Here is a 16636-nt window from a genome sequence, read left to right on the forward strand (position 1 = left end):
GCGCAGTAAGCCTGATAAGAAAACTAAAGCTATGTTTTGTTGCATTTCAAGTAATACTCCATCCCAAAATAAGTGTCTTAAGTTTGTACAAATTTTAGCACAAAGTTATACTAATAGACTTGAGGCGACATTTATTTTGGGACGGAGGGAATAGCAAATAATGCAAGCCTTATTGTATTCATAGTAAATTGTTCACAAAGATACTGATCAAGCCAAGGTGCACCAGATTGGAAGTGTCCTGATACATCTCATTAGCATGGGGTAGCTGGTGCTTGCTTCTGTCCGCGGATGATTTCATGAACTGGCATGTACCACACCCCCATGTCTAGAGCTCAACAGGATTGACAAACAGTCGCTTAATCGTCCCCTCAAGACGGCTGCTGAATGTAAAAGCATCTGTCTTGTCATCATACATGAAGGGCATGCTGATCGTTATATTTGCGACTCGCTGCACCGCCGGAAGCAGCAGCTCAGGGAGCTCAAAGCCTGCTTGGTTCGTAGTCTTCCATGCGTCTTCGATCAGAGAACCTATCTTGGCAATGGCGACCTCACTCGCCACGCCGTGCTCACTGATGTAACATTCCACGGAGCTGGCCACATCATTTTTGTTCTTCCCACGCTGTGAACAAACAAACAAATGCTTAATCAGGGGTGCCATCATGATAAAAGGATCAACAATATAGCTGGTAATCTTGGAGATGTAATGTGCACCTTAAATGAAGCTAGATCATTCATGAAGCGCGTCACCTCTGCACAAGCCCTGACAGCATCGGTGCAACCGAGGGCCCATTCCAGTGCCTCCTTGGTTGCGGTATCACCCATACCAACTAGCAGCCCAACACATACCCATGGCCCGCCTGAGCACACACTAGATACCTTCACTTGATCATTGAATCTTGGCTTGTGATTCTGATGAAACCATTCGGCTTCTTGGAGATAGTTGCTTGATAATATTTGAAACTACAAGTGAGAAAGTGAAACCGTATTAGTACTTCTGATGAAAGATTTTGATATGTCGGCATCGTGGATATGAATGTAGACAATTAATAGTTGAAATATACTCCATGTGTTTTTCGCTATTATGATATAGAATCGGATTTGCTATCCACTTGGGCTGGGAGTACCTATATCAGTACTGAATTTCTAGTAAAACTTTTATCTCATATCGAAGTATATGATTTCTAGATCTAAACAGTATTTCATATTTGTGCAGAGCATGCTGCATATGCAGCATAAAGTTCTGTGTACTGGAGATCTTCGGATGTGAAAAGTCATCAACTGGTAGATATAGTTTTTTTAATACATTTACCACTATTGTTTGTTTTAAGTCCCAAGTGTGGTAGGTGTTATGAGAAAAAAGGGTAAAATTTGTGATCGAGGGTTACAAAAAGATAATGGAAAAAATATTGAATTCATGCTCGAGCTAGTTGCTTCAAAAGTCCGAATTGATAGAGAGAGATGGACAATATATTTCAACACCTCCCTCACTTCTAGGCTATTTTAGTCCTTCGATGTAAATCGTAGAATCTTTTTTTAATACTGCGTTGGCAGGGTCTTGAACTCAAGACCTTTCAGTCCGGATACCATATTGAATTCATACTCCAACCAACTCATCTAAAAGTTCAAACTGTTGGGGAGAGGTGAACAATATATCTCAACAAAAATAAATATAAAAAGTAAGGAAAATAGTCGTCTTTTGGTTGTGAGATGAGAGTGATGTACCGCTTTTGTGCTAAAAGCGACCCTGTACTTCTCATCTGGTTTCAATTCATCCTCAAACTCCTTGAAGGTGCTCATCAGCTTGAGGAAGAATTTCTGTAAGTACTCTGGTAGAAAAGAAGTAGCACTCTCCTCCCATCTGCATACAGATTAATTAGCTACGCCATTGAATGCAATTTTGTGAATCATGTTTTATTCTCAAATTAAGAAGATCAAGCAGCCCCAACCTTTGTATAGCTTCATTGAGCTGTCTACACTCCACCAAAGTAGCACGGACATCGTAAGTGTCGTCTGTCATTATTATTATTGCGATTATCTTGGCAAGAATCATCCTTGCACGTGTATACTCTTTCTCATAGTATGCCGTATACGCCCAGAAGTAGCACTCAACCACACGATCCCGTGAGTAGTTAAGCCCCACTTCTCTATAAAGATTTTTCCACCATCTGAAAGTGTGTTTGTTGTTAGTGTTCTGTAAAAACAATATTCTCTGCTACATATCAACCTATCTTAATATATGTTACCTAGAGAGAGCCTTGAGCTCTTTCAAGTGGAGACGTTGCAGAAGGTTGAAATCCAGTTTGGCGAACTCCAGGATGGAGGAGTTGTGCATCGTCTCTTCTTTGTACTCTGACATATAATGCAGTGCTTCTACTCTCTTCAAGGTCCTTGGCAGTGGTAAGTGAAGGGCGCGCCTGACTTGCTCTGCCAATGGGTACTCAAGCTTACCTTCCATCGATTCAAGGTGTTGCCTCGCAAATGAGATGCTTTCTTCAAGCTCTGTCTCCCCATGGATAAAAAGGTATGCTGCATTGTACAAACTTAATAGCCCCCTTGGGTCGTTAGTTATGTTAGCATGGAAGGCCCCATCTTCATCTTTGAACTTGCTGAATACATCTGCAAGAAGAGATACATGATACATCTTATGAGCATATATGGCTAGCATTGGTGATTCTCTCTTCTTTATTGCCTGCATATGTTTTGTACTTTTTTTAAAGCAAGCAACACATCAGTATTCCAGACCAAGCTGCTTTTACGTGACACGATGTGAATTTTAAGCTTGTTCTGTATTAGTAATTGCATCAAGCGAAAAACTCAAAGTTTAACAACGGCTACTTACATAAAAAAGAAACTTTTATGGACAATACAATATTTCAGGAGGTTGGGTTATTAGTGTATACCTGGAGACACCCAGAAGCCTTGCTGCCTCAGTATGCGGAACCGAAGGGCGACATGATGAAGGCTGGAGCTATTGAATTCACCAGCATGAGTGCTTCTTAATGTGGAGTCAATTTGTTCATGAAAATGATGATCTACGCTTAGGTGTTGGAGTGTGTCTACAAGGTTCAGTTGCTCAACTATGGCACCGCACGAAAATAACCCGATTATTTTCTCCTTCAGTTGATTGGACCTCTCTGTCATCCTTTCCTCTGACATCTACATGGCATTACCAAAATATATGTTACGCAGTGTTGACTGAAACCATGTCCATGGTGAAATTTATTTAACCATGTGACAAGGGAAGAAAATAGTAGTGTTAGAAAGCAAGATTGTTCTTGGTTAAAGTTGCAGCCATTAGTTGTTACTATTGTTTTTACATAATCGTTTAGCTATTCTGCACAGGAAAACAGACTGTGCCATGTCTAAATATAAATAGAAACTGCAAAGGGAAACAAGAAACATGAGATGATAGTTCCAAGTTACTTATAACATCAAAATCTCCCGAAGAAGGGTTTGAATGCAATCTTGAAGTTTTATCAGTTTATCGAAACAAAACTGAAATCCAACAAACAAACAAACAGAATCCAGGCATATATCTCAACAAGGGCTCCAGACCAGGTAATAAACTTAGGTCGGGCCATAAAACAACTGGGATTCGGCACATAAAACCAAAGGAAAAACATGCAGACTGAAAAAATGTACTGCTCCCGGATGCTGGTATTACTGCTGTAACAAGAGAAAACATGCCTGTAACGGTTCTGAATTGTAGTTGATGAAGAAGTCACCCCACACCGTGGGATGAAACACAGGCGCCATCTCTGGAACGGTGACGGTGGCGGTAGCATCATGAGACGCCATGATAAAATGTGAAGTGATCTGGTGATTGTTGTAGTGGTGTGGCTTTGAGAAAACCTGGAACGGTCGACGGCCTTATATACACAGCGTGGCTTTGAGAAGACCTGAAACGCTGGTCTTTCGTGTTCACATGCTGCTCACCTGCCAAGGAGAGCAACATATCGCGTCCCTTGCGTCACCTTCTCCATGGCGATCGGGGGCGCTAACCCTAGCCCCCGCCTCCACCACCTCCTCCTCCTTCCCGTCGGCCCCTCGTCGTCCCTAGAGGTGGTCATAGGGAAAACCCATGAATTGCTGGTGAAGGGTATGACGGGGATCTAGCGTCCCGTGCCTCGACTTCCTGGAAGGGTGGTGCACGGCGGCGCGAGATCTTCGGCAGCATGGCGTCGGTCCGGCGACAACGTGGGGACGTCAGACTCGGCGGAGATCTACGGCACCCCCGGGGCAGCAGCTCCGATCACCACGGCGGCGTCCCTTTCATCGGGGATGAGGGACCAAGAGGTGGCTTCATGTGGCGGTGCCTAGAGGCGGCGTCGACGGCGAGTTGCGTCCGCCGGTGAAAACCTCGCCGAGTTCGGTCATGGCAGACGATGGTAGTGTATTTTCCCGTCATGCTGCTCTAGGAAGCCCTAGATCCAGGTCTCCCAGATCGGACGATGGCGGCAATGCGGCATCGTACATCTTTTGAAGCATGTGATGGCTGGAGGGGTCCTGAGGTGGAGCGGCGTGGTCTTCCGAGTCGAAGACGGCGAGTCTCAGCGGCATGGTGTAACTGGGTCTCGGCGGTGGACTCTTGATGATGGACAAGCGCAGGGTAGTGGCGCTGTCTGGCGTCGACGGCAGGCCTGGCAAGATCATTTCATTTTCATTGATCCTTGTACCAAAGATGGGTTCACGAAAGACGGTGCCGACGACTTCTGAAGCGTGCGCATGCGCCATGTGCCAAGGGTCTGCTGGACGAGTGCTCCGATTTTAGATGCTATGTGCAGGGGTGAAGTCAGGGCAAGCGGCCATGATCATGACACCATTATCATCAAGTTTGTAGGTGGAGTGATTTTTGTTGTCTAGAACGTGGATTCGAAAGGATCAATGTTTTATTTTGTAACACATTATTGAATAATAAAATAATTTGACTGTATGCATCATATGATGCAGAGGGCGGAGCTCAACCTCCTTTTACAGAAAACACCTCCGAAAGACTGAGCCGACATATCATCTTGAGATTTACAGAGTCACCGTAGGCGCTTCGTCAATGCGCATCGCCGGAAATCCTGAAATAAATCCAGAAATAAATGCGAGCACCGGGATTTGAACCCTGGTGGACTGGGGATACCACAGTCTCTCTAACCATCCAACCACAGGTTGGTTCACAAATGTTTTCTTCTTCAAGAGTGGTCAGCTAGGACTACACCTCCACGCCAGATCCAATTTAGTGGAAATTGCTCAAACCACCAACTATTGATACTGATTTTGCACAAATCACCCATTATATAGATTTGTTGCATACAGCACTACATATTGATGTAATTTGTTGCAATCGTGTTTAATCCAACATTCAGGTATGTTGACATGATTTTCAACCAGTGTATCCTGCTTGTAAGTGCACACATGGTAACAAGAAAGAAAAACCTGCTTGTAAGTGCACACATGGTAAAAGGGAAAAAAAATACTGGACACATCAGCGGACCAACTAAAACTTTCAATATCTTTAAACACTTAGTCCAATTTAGTTTTTCTTGATTAGTTGAGTAAACGTACAATCTACCGAGTTTTTTCACATTTTTGTAAACATGTTAAATTTTGAACATGCGGTCGATCTTCTTTGCCAACATGCACTTACATGTCGGACCCACCCATTAGAAATCACACCAACCTATGTAAACATTGGATTAGAGCTAGCCACAGCAGATTACATCAATATTTGTTATTCTGTGTAACAAACCCATATAGTAGGTGTTTTGTGTAAAATCAACATCGATAGTTGGTGGTTTGTGAAATTTCCTCTCTAATATAATATGCGTCACCATTGGGACTTTGGGAGAAGACAAGCCTAATTGTCAATGCGTCTGATACAATTCCAACGAACACGACGTTGCCGAGCATGCCCTCCGTCATCTTGAACTTGAATCCGTCGTGTCGTGCGCGTACCTCCGTGTAACTTGCACTTGAAGTGTCACCACGAGCTGAGCTCAGGTGTTAGTTCAGAAGCTCCAAGTTCAGTCACTTCTTTCCCCATCACGGTCACTACCCATGAAAATTAGGGCCCCAATATTGCATTTTACGCCTATGCTTCCGTGTAGACTGCCCGCGTTCGTAATGGCTAATGAGAAATTAATTTAGCTAGACCGACCGCGCGAGCTGGTCCTTAAAGTGTGAAATCCGGCGAAAATTGACAGCTGAGCACGGGCACACAGTGCCTGTTTTTTTTTAAGTTCAAAAGACCAGATTTTTACGGCTTGAATTTTTTTCTAAATTTTTGTGTGCACACAGATATAGCAGTGCAGTGTAACTGGTCAAATTTTCAGCAATATACTTGCTCACATGTAAAAGATACAAAAAGACATTTTTTGTTGTTCTTGGCTGAAAATTTGTCTCTTTTGTGCAGCACATAATATAACGTACTGTACTATTGAACGAAATTTCACCGGCATGCATGCGTATTCATGTTAAAAATTTATATTATTTTAAATCTTTTAAACACCTTTTTTGAGCAGTTCAAAATAACATGCTCCGTTGCCCCACCCCGGTGCACCAGAAATCCGTTTTAGAAATCCGGCCCATTCATTCATGCATGGCAGCCGCTCTCTCGTCGTCTGCGTGACGACCGATGGACGAGGTCCGGCTGTGTGACAGCCATAGCTGACCGACCCGATGGATAGTGAAGTAAGAACAGAGACCTTTTCTGGCTGCGTAGGAACCTGCTCTCCTTTAACGATGTCAAGTTGTAGGCCTAGCGGGTCATTAATTACGATATAGCAGCCGCGTGATGTTCCGATCAGAGTTTCGGCGAAAATACCTTGAGCACGGCTGCCAAGAGGACGGCGACATGGATCGGAGGACCTTCGTTCAAGATAGCGAGCATGCTGCCCTGCTCGATCGATCTGGTTAAGGGCTTGAGGTCATGTCGGGCCGATTGATTTTTCCTTTCGTTCTTGGACTTCACCAGAGGTCTTTTCATGCCGCGGCTCCTCTCTCTCTCTCTCTCTCTCTCTCTCTCTCTCTCTCTCTCTCTCTCTCTCTCTCTCTCTCTCTCTCTCTCTCTCTCTCTCTCTCTCTCTCTTTCTCATACATGCATGCAAAGATACATAGGCATAACATCATCAAAGGTTTTTTTTATTTTGAGATTTTATTATTTTATATCTTCCAAATTGTTAATCCGATCGATGATCCGCTTTCACCATTGGCTACCTCACAACGAGATCTTCAGAACTAAATCACATGTTAACATGTTTTGACAACTTTTGTTTACATCAGTAGTAGCCAGATTAATATCACTTGGTTTCCAGATTATGAGCCACTTAGTTGTCAGATTAGATTTACTTGGTTGTCGGATTGTTGAACGCCAATATATACCACCAGGAAACTTGCTTCGTGGTACTTGTATGGGATGATGCCACTCTTTTTCTAGAGTCATTTTACGGTGCATTCGGACGATATGGACCGTCCGTCGAAGCGAATTCGACGGTCCAGATCCGATGCAATACGCTGATGTCACGTGTATTATATCAGACCCCGAAGGGCATTTTCAGGAGAAAAAAATATTTCGAACTGATCTGATTTTCCCTCCCAAATATTTCGATGGTATTCTCAGTACGAATTTCAGGGCTATTTTCGGTTCGACTTTTATCCCGTTCGCTAGGGTTTATTCCTCGCCGCCGCTAGGGTTTTAATCCACGCCGGCAGGATCTAGCCGCTCGTCGCGGCCTCTCCCTCCCTCCTCGCCCGCAGGATCTAGCCGCGCGTCGCGGCCCCTCCCTTCCTCCACCCCAATTCCCTCGCGATCTCGCACCACCTTTTCAACGAACACGGGAGGAGGCGCACTGCCCTCCCTGCGGCGGCCGCCGGCGAATAGTCGGCGCCATCCACCTCCCAGTCCTCCATGCGGGTGCCTATAGCCACAAGGTTATAGGCAACCTCTTTCTCACACCCCAATTGGTTGTTTGCGTTCTCTACATATCATTTCTCAGCCATGGCTGCAGCTTTGATCTGGCCATGCATCTCGTCCGATGGCAAGGTGGTTGTGTATGGATCATGTTCTGCGGGACTAGATGAAGCCGGCCGCCGGCCTTGACGGCCAGCCCCATTCGTCCAGCCCGGCTGCATGATCTACGAACGTTCAATTGTTGCATTCAACATGTATTCTTTCAATTTGGCTGATAGGTGAGATTTGGAGATCAATACAGATGACAAGCTATTAATTTTAGAATGTACTATAGACAATTCATAGCTTATGTTGCTCAATATTTATGATGCTCGCTTCTTCTTGTGCAATTGCTGGACTGGGATCAACAGACTTGGCATGTGCTTTATAAGAAAAATTAGATTCACATGGGATATCCACCTTTTAAAGATTGCTGTTAATTCTTATTATGATGTTTTAGCCTTGTTAAAGGGAGAGTAATGATCCTCGCAAAAAGCAGAGAGAAAGGAATGAGCATTCGATTCTTCCATATGTTGCATTTCATTCTTTCGTGTTTAGTTATGTCCAACATTTGGTACATGCACACACTTGACAAGGTTAGTACAAGTAATAATTTTTCCTCTGTTTTGTAAGGCTATGACAGAACATGCTATGTGATTCCCTGAGGCAGGATGGATATACCATGGCCACACCACTGTGCTCCTGAAGGTGATCACTTCAATTCAGCGTTGCAGCACCTGCAGAGGCCCCCTATGGTACGTGCTTTACTCTTGTTATCCTATGCTCTATTTTTTGGCTTTGCGGCTTGCCTACGAGACATAGCTGGGATTGCATGTGAATCAGGCGCTATTTTTTTTTCTGTTGTGAGGCTATGCTCATGCTTGTACCTTTTTCTCTCGTATGAAAATAGACATATCATAATCCATTATTCTTCTAGGGTTGCCCCAGGCACCATTACTGTAAATGGTAGTAAAAAGCAAATATAGATTTCTACGAGATCCCGTAGAGACCAAATTTATTTCAAGCAAAATATTGTAACCAATATTATTGAAGTTTTACAACTTGACTCATGTGCAATGGACTAAGAACACAGCTAGGAAACCTTCTTCGGGACTAAAACCCAACCACACCCTACTCTATCGCTTTATGGCCAAGTGTACACTCCACACTGCTGGACTAACTGCTTGCATCTTCGCCGTCTTCAACCGCAGCTGCATCCGATAGCCTAGCATGGTACTGCTTGAACCTATTCTTGTATTTCATTTTGTTGTAGGGTGAATCGACAAGCACAACAGGTAGCTCTTTTCTGAATTTCTCGATGTAGGCCTGCATGCAAGGATATGTTAGTATCGTTCCATAAGTTTCAGAAAATGACATAATTTTAGGTGTTACTCTACGTAATTCGTCATATTGCTTCCTCAGTTTTAGTCCCGTAAATAATTCAATGTTCTTCAGCATGTACAGTGCACAAGAAGAACTGCAACATTTTATGTTGTTAGATCAGCATTTCAGATATTAACAATCTAAAACAAAAACAAAAGCTAATATTTTTGACTGGCGTCTCATTGGATTTTGGCACATTAATGTTCTGTACTGGCCATTGCATCATGTTAATGTCTTGCCATGCATTGCTTTCTATCCCATTGACTCGCTTCGCTGCTCTCAGATGTGCTTCCATCCCACGTACCTGCAAGCCCAATGGGATGAGAAGTTGCCTATGACTAATACTTACATACGATGTCAAATCCTTTGTTATAATCAAATATGTTGAAATTCTCACCACGTTATGTACTTCTTTGGGTACCATACAGTGGAAAAGTGAATCAAGAACCTGAATCTCCTTCCTTCTGGGGTTTACGACCACAAGTAACCAGTGGACGTTTTGGCTGTTCGTAGGTAGGAAAACCTGGAGTGCAGAGATAATTAGATCAACGTGTATAGTAATAAAAAAAATCTGTTCTACGTCAGGTTAAAATACCATATCATGTTTCAGGTAGTTGGTGCCTTGTGTTGTTCCAGGAATGCCTGCCAAAGCGTCCTTGTAGCACTCCTCTATCCTACCATCTCTTTCGAGCTTAGCGACACCTGAGGGAGACCTGGATTAAGGGGTCCTCAGACAGCCGGACTATATACTTTGGTCAGACTGTTGGACTATGAAGATACTAGATTGAAGACTTCGTCCCGTGCCCGGTTGGGACTCTCCTTTGCGTGGAAGGAGAGCTTCGGAATTCGGATATGTAGATCTCCTTCTCTGTAACCGACTCCGTATAACCCTAGCCCCCTCCGGTGTCTATATAAACCGGAGGGTTTAGTCCGTAGGACAATGATAACCCACAAGTGTAGGGGATCGCAACAGCTTTCGAGGGTAAAGTATTCAACCCAAATTTATTGATTCGACACAAGGGGAGCCAAAGAATATTCTTGAGTATTAGCAGTTGAGTTGTCAATTCAACCACACCTGGATAACTTAGTATCCGCAACAAAGTATTTAGTAGCAAAGTAGTATGATAATAAAGGTAACGGTAGCAAAAGTAATGTTTTTGGGTTTTGTAGTGATTGTAACAATAACAACGGAAAAGTAAATAAGCGAAAAATAATATGTGAAAAGCTCGTAGGCAATGGATCAGTGATGGATAATTATGTCGGATGTGATTCCTCATGTAATAGCTATAACATAGGGTGACACAGAACTAGCTCCAGTTCGTCAATGTAATGTATGCATGTATTCCGTAAATAGTCATACGTGCTTATGGAAAAGAACTTGCATGACATCTTTTGTCCTACCCACCTGTGGCAGCGGGGTCCTAGCGGAAACTAAGGGATATTAAGGCCTCCTTTTAATAGAGAACCGAAACAAAGCATTAGCACATAGTGAATACATGAACTCCTCAAACTACAGTCATCACCGAGAAGTATCCCGACTATTGTCACTTCGGGGTTGTCGGATCATAACACATAATAGGTGACTATAGACTTGTAAGATAGGATCAAGAACACACATATATTCATGAAAACATAATAGGTTCAGATCTGAAATCATGGCACTCGGGCCCTAGTGACAAGCATTAAGCATAGCAAAGTCATAGCAACATCAATCTCAGAACATAGTGGATACTAGGGATCAAACCCTAACAAAACTAACTTGATTACATGGTAAATCTCATCCAACCCATCACCGTCCAGCAAGCCTACGATGGAATTACTCACGCACGGCGGTGAGCATCATGAAATTGGTGATGGAGGATTGTTGATGATGACGACGGCGACGAATCCCCCTCTCCGGAGCCCCGAACGGACTCCAGATCAGCCCTCCCGAGAGAGATTAGGGCTTGGCGGCGGCTCCGTGTCATAAAATGCAATGAAACTTTCTCCCTGATTTTTTTCTCCCCGAACGTGAATATATGGAGTTGGAGTTGATGTCGGTGGAGGTCCAGGGGGCCCACAAGACAGGGGGGCGTGCCCAGGGGGAGGGGGCGTGCCCCCACCCTCATGGACCGGGTGTGGGCCCCCTGGTCTTGATTCTTTCGCCAGTATTTTTTATATTTTCCAAAGAGTGCCTCTGTGGATTTTTAGGACATTCCGAGAACTTTTATTTTTTACACATAAAACAACATCATGACAGTTCTGCTGAAAACAGCGTCAGTCCGGGTTAGTTTCATTCAAATCATGCAAGTTAGAGCCCAAAACAAGGGCAAAAGTGTTTGGAAAAGTAGATACGTTGGAGACGTATCAACTCCCCCAAGCTTAAACCTTTGCTTGTCCTCAAGCAATTCAGTTGATAAACTGAAAGTGATAAATAAAAACTTTTACAAACTCTTTTTGCTCTTGTTGTTGTAAACATGTAAAGCCAGCATTCAGGTTTCAGCAAATATTATGAACTAACCATACTCACAATAACACCTAGGTCTCACAATTACTCATATCAATAGCATAATCAGCTAGCGAGCCATAATAATAAAACTCGAATGACAACACTTTCTCAAAACAATCATAACATGATATAACAAAATGGTATCTCGCTAGCCCTTTCTGAGACCGCAAAACATAAATGCAGAGCACTGAGGGAGTCCTAGACTAGGGGGTGTCCGGATAGCCGGACTATCATCATCGGCCGGACTCCAAGACTATGAAGATACAAGATTGAGGACTCCGTCCCGTGTCCGGACGGGACTTTCCTTGGCGTGGAAGGCAAGCTTGGGAATACAGATATGTAGATCTCCTACCATTGTAACCGACTCTGTGTAACCCTAGCCTTCTCCGGTGTCTATATAAACCGGAGGGTTTTAGTTCGTAGGACAACAACTATTACAACAATCATACCATAGGCTAGCTTCTAGGGTTTAGCCTCCTTGATCTCGTGGTAGATCCACTCTTGTACTACCCATATCATCAATATCAATCAAGCAGGAGTAGGGTTTTACCTCCATCGAGAGGGCCCGAACCTGGGTAAAAACATCGTGTCCCTTGTCTCCTGTTACCATCCGCCTAGACGCACAGTTCGAGACCCCCTACCCGAGATCCGCCGGTTTTGACACCGACATTGGTGCTTTCATTGAGAGTTCCTCTGTGTCGTCACTAGTAGGCTTGATGGCTCCTTCGATCATCAATAACGACGTAGTCCAGGGTGAGACTTTTCTCCCGGACAGATCTTCGTATTCGGCGGCTTTGCACTGCGGGCCAATTCGCTTGGTCATCTGGAGCAGATCGAAAGTTACGCCCCTGGCTGTCAGGTCAGATTTGGAAGTCTAAACTTCACGGCTGACATCCGCGGAGACTTGATCTTCGACGGATTCGAGCCACAGCCGAGCGCGCCGCACTGTCACGATGGGCATGATTTAGCTCTGCTGCCGGACAGTGCCCTGGAGGCTGCACATGAGTCTGCTCCGACCCTTAATTCGGAGCCGACCGTGCATATCGAGGATGGGTGGCTAGACACCGCCTCGGGGGCTGCAAGCCCTACGACGATGGAGCCGAATACTGACCTTGTCCCTCGCAAAGCTCGTGATTCCGAGGTGCCAGACTCCTCGCCGGACTCCAAACCTCCCGTGCCCCCTCCAATCGAATCCGATTGGGCGCCGATCATGGAGTTCACCGCTGCGGACATCTTTCAACACTCACCTTTTGGCGACATCCTGAATTCGCTAAAGTATCTCTCGCTGTCAGGAGAGCCCTGGCCGAACTGCAGTCAGGACGGTTGGGATGCGGACGACGAAGAAATTCAAAGCCCACCCCCCACGCACTTTGTAGCCAGTGTCGACGATCTAACCAACATGGTAGACTACGACTCCGAAGACATCGATGGTATGGACGACGATGCCGGAGACGACCAAGAACCAGCGCCTACGGGGCACTGGAAGACCACCTCGTCATACGACATATACATGGTGGACATCCCAAAGGATGGGAACGGTGAGGATGCAGCGGAGGAAGGCTCCTCCAAGAAACAGCCCAAGCACCGTCGCCAGTGGCGCCGCTCTAAATCCCCCCACAGCAAGAATGGAGATTCCGGCACCGGAGATAATAACACCCTAGAGAGTCCCGAAGACAACCCCCTCCAGCAAGATTCAGCACAGGAGGACGGAGAAGCCAGCCCTCATCCGAGAGCGGCAGACGAAGAGGTAGAGGATGATAATTACATACCTCCCTCCGGAGACGAGGCAAGCCTCGACGACGACGAATTCGTCGTGCCTGAGGATCCCGTCGAACAAGAGCGTTTTAAACGCAGGCTAATGGCCACAGCGAACAGCCTAAAGAAAAAGCAGCAACAGCTTAGAGCTGATCAAGACCTGCTAGCCGACAGATGGACTGAAGTCCTCACGGCCGAAGAGCATGAACTCGAACGCCCCTCCAAAAGCTACCCCAAACGCAAGTTGCTCCCCCGATTAGAGGAGGAGGCATATAGACCTTCATCACCAGCGCACAATACGGCAGACCGACCACCTCGTGGCCGCGACAGAGAGCCCTCTAGGCCCTCCACCAGAACCGTACCCCGGCACTGCTCGAAAAGTACGAAGCCACGGGGGAATGCGCCGGACTTGCGAGACATATTGGAGGACAAGGCAAGACAATCAAGATCGATCTACGGATCACATGGGCGCCCCACGATGCGCGACGACTACCGTCGCGCTGGATACAAAAACTCCGGCCGGGCCGAACACAGTAGACAAAGCTCGCTTGAGCTACGTCGTGATATAGCCCAATATAGAGGCGCCGCACACCCACTATGCTTCATAGATGAAGTAATGGATCATCAAATCCCCGAAGGGTTTAAACCCGTGAACATTGAATCCTACGATGGCACAACAGACCCCGCGGTTTGGATCGAAGACTATCTCCTTCATATCCACATGGCCCGCGGTGACGATCTCCACACCATCAAATATCTCCCACTCAAGCTTAAAGGACCAGCTCGGCATTGGCTTAACAGCTTGCCAGGAGAGTCAATTAGGTGTTGGGAGGACCTGGAAGCCGCATTCCTTGACAACTTCCAGGGCACGTATGTGCGACCACCAGACGCCGATGACCTAAGCCACATAATTCAGCAGCCAGACGAATCGGCCAGACAGTTCTGGACACGGTTCTTAACAAAGAAAAATCAAATCGTCGACTGTCCGGATGTAGAGGCTCTCGCAGCCTTCAAACATAACATCCGTGACGAGTGGCTGGTCCGACACCTAGGACAGGAAAAGACGAAATCCATGGCATCCCTCACATCACTCATGACCCGCTTCTGCGCGGGAGAGGACAGCTGGCTAGCCCGCAGTAACAACCTCAGCAAAAATTCTGGCAGTTCGGATAACAAGGACCGCAATGGCAGGTCGCGTCGCAACAAAAACAAACGCCGCGTTAATGGCGACAACACTGAGGATACAACAGTCAACGCCGGATTCAGAGGCTCCAAACCCGGTCAGCGGAAAAAGCCATTCAAAAGAACTACTCCGGGTCCGTCCAATTTGGACCGAATACTCGACCGCTCGTGCCAGATACACGGCACCCCTGAAAAGCCAGCTAACCACACCAACAGGGATTGTTGGGTATTCAAGCAGGCATGCAAGTTAATCGCCAAAAACAATGACAAGGGGCTGCATAGCGATAACGAGGAAGAGACCCGGCCGCCGAACAATAGAGGATAGAAGGGTTTCCCCCCACAAGTGCGGACGGTGAACATGATATACGCAACCCACATACCCAAGAGGGAGCGGAAGCGTGCACTTAGGGACGTATATGCGATGGAGCAAGTCGCCCCAAAGTTCAATCCATGGTCCTCTTGCCCGATCACTTTTGATTGAAGGGACCACCCCACCAGTATCCGCCATGGCGGATTTGCCGCATTGGTTTTAGACCCAATCGTCGATGGATTTCACCTCACCAGAGTCCTGATGGATGACGGCAGCAGCTTGAACCTGCTTTATTAGGATACAGTGCGCAAGATGGGCATAGACCCCTCAAGGATTAAACCTACAAAGACGACCTTCAAAGGCATCATACCAGGTGTAGAGGCCAATTGTACAGGCTCAGTCACACTGGAAGTGGTCTTCGGATCCTCGGATAACTTCTGAAGCGAAGAGTTAATCTTCGACATAGTCCCGTTCCGCAGCGGCTATCACGCTCTGCTCGGACGGACCGCATTTGCAAAGTTCAACGCGGTGCCGCATTACGCATACCTCATGCTCAAGATGCTAGGCCCTCGAGGAGTCATCACGGTCAACGGAAACACTGAACGCTCCCTCCGAACGAAGGAACACATAACGGCTCTCGCGGCAGAAGTACAGAGCAGCCTCTTAAGGCAATTTTGGAGTTCGGCCATTAAGCGACCGGACACGGCCAAACGCGCCCAGAGTAACCTACAACAAGACCACCTGGCACGTTCCGAGCACGCGTAGCAATGCGGCCCCAACCCCAGCCCTTGCCAAATTGCAAGACTGGTCCTTCGCGTACATCATTACGCTCTAGAGATACCATGGGCATAGGGGGAGGGGCACGGCCACCACAGGCCTAGAATGCGGCTTAACCGCACCAGGGGCTCCCAAGTGTGTGACTCTTTTTATTTTTCTTTTTCTTACGCACAGGACTCCGTTCACAAGAGGCCATGTCCGGCAGTAGACCTGGCGAAAACACGATGCAACAGCCAGGGAAGGAGAAGGGCTACGACGAGTATCCAAGTGGTCTCTATTACGAGCATTAAATCCATTTCATACACCATTCCGCAGCCCACCCCTGGAAGGATAATCTTACCCTTTGCTTACCGCACTATTTGTATCGTTCTGCATTCATCGCAGAATTCCTTGAATAAACAATGCATCACTTTTTGCTTATAATTGCATTTCTTTCTTATACTACCTCTCTCTCAGTTTGGAGGGCGTGCGCGTATTCCTAGGTCGTCAATTTGACCAACCTAATACAAGTCATATATTACAAAAAATATATCAATATAAACTTCAGATGTTCTATTTTCAAATGATATAATTTTTGTGTTATATAGTTTATATTAGGGTGATAAAATTGGCAACCTAGATATATGCGTAGGACTTGTAAACTGAAACGGAGGTAGTATATATGTTCATTTATGACATCTTGCATCCGTACACTTCGGTACGGCCGAATACACCAGGGGCTTAAGTTCCCCGCATTATGGTGTGACAAGTCCGAACACTTTCACAAGTGCGGCACCCCGAACTTATAGCATTATATGCATCGGCT

At 46.0% G+C, this 16636-nt stretch overlaps 1 protein-coding gene across 1 annotated transcript; it reads right to left on the reverse strand.

Annotated features, from left to right (window-relative positions):
• Window positions 1-325: 325 nt before the first annotated feature.
• On the reverse strand, window positions 326-3798 carry LOC119367417 (tau-cadinol synthase-like). Its single transcript, XM_037632935.1, has 7 exons — window positions 3688-3798; window positions 2901-3156; window positions 2244-2616; window positions 1947-2165; window positions 1723-1858; window positions 712-960; window positions 326-619 (listed from the first exon to the last, which is right to left on the reverse strand). The coding sequence occupies exons 1-7, from the start codon at window positions 3796-3798 to the stop codon at window positions 326-328; spliced, it is 1638 nt and encodes a 545-aa protein (XP_037488832.1).
• Window positions 3799-16636: the final 12838 nt, after the last annotated feature.

Source organism: Triticum dicoccoides, chromosome 2B (assembly GCF_002162155.2).
Source record: "Triticum dicoccoides isolate Atlit2015 ecotype Zavitan chromosome 2B, WEW_v2.0, whole genome shotgun sequence".
Lineage (NCBI taxonomy): Eukaryota > Viridiplantae > Streptophyta > Magnoliopsida > Poales > Poaceae > Triticum > Triticum dicoccoides.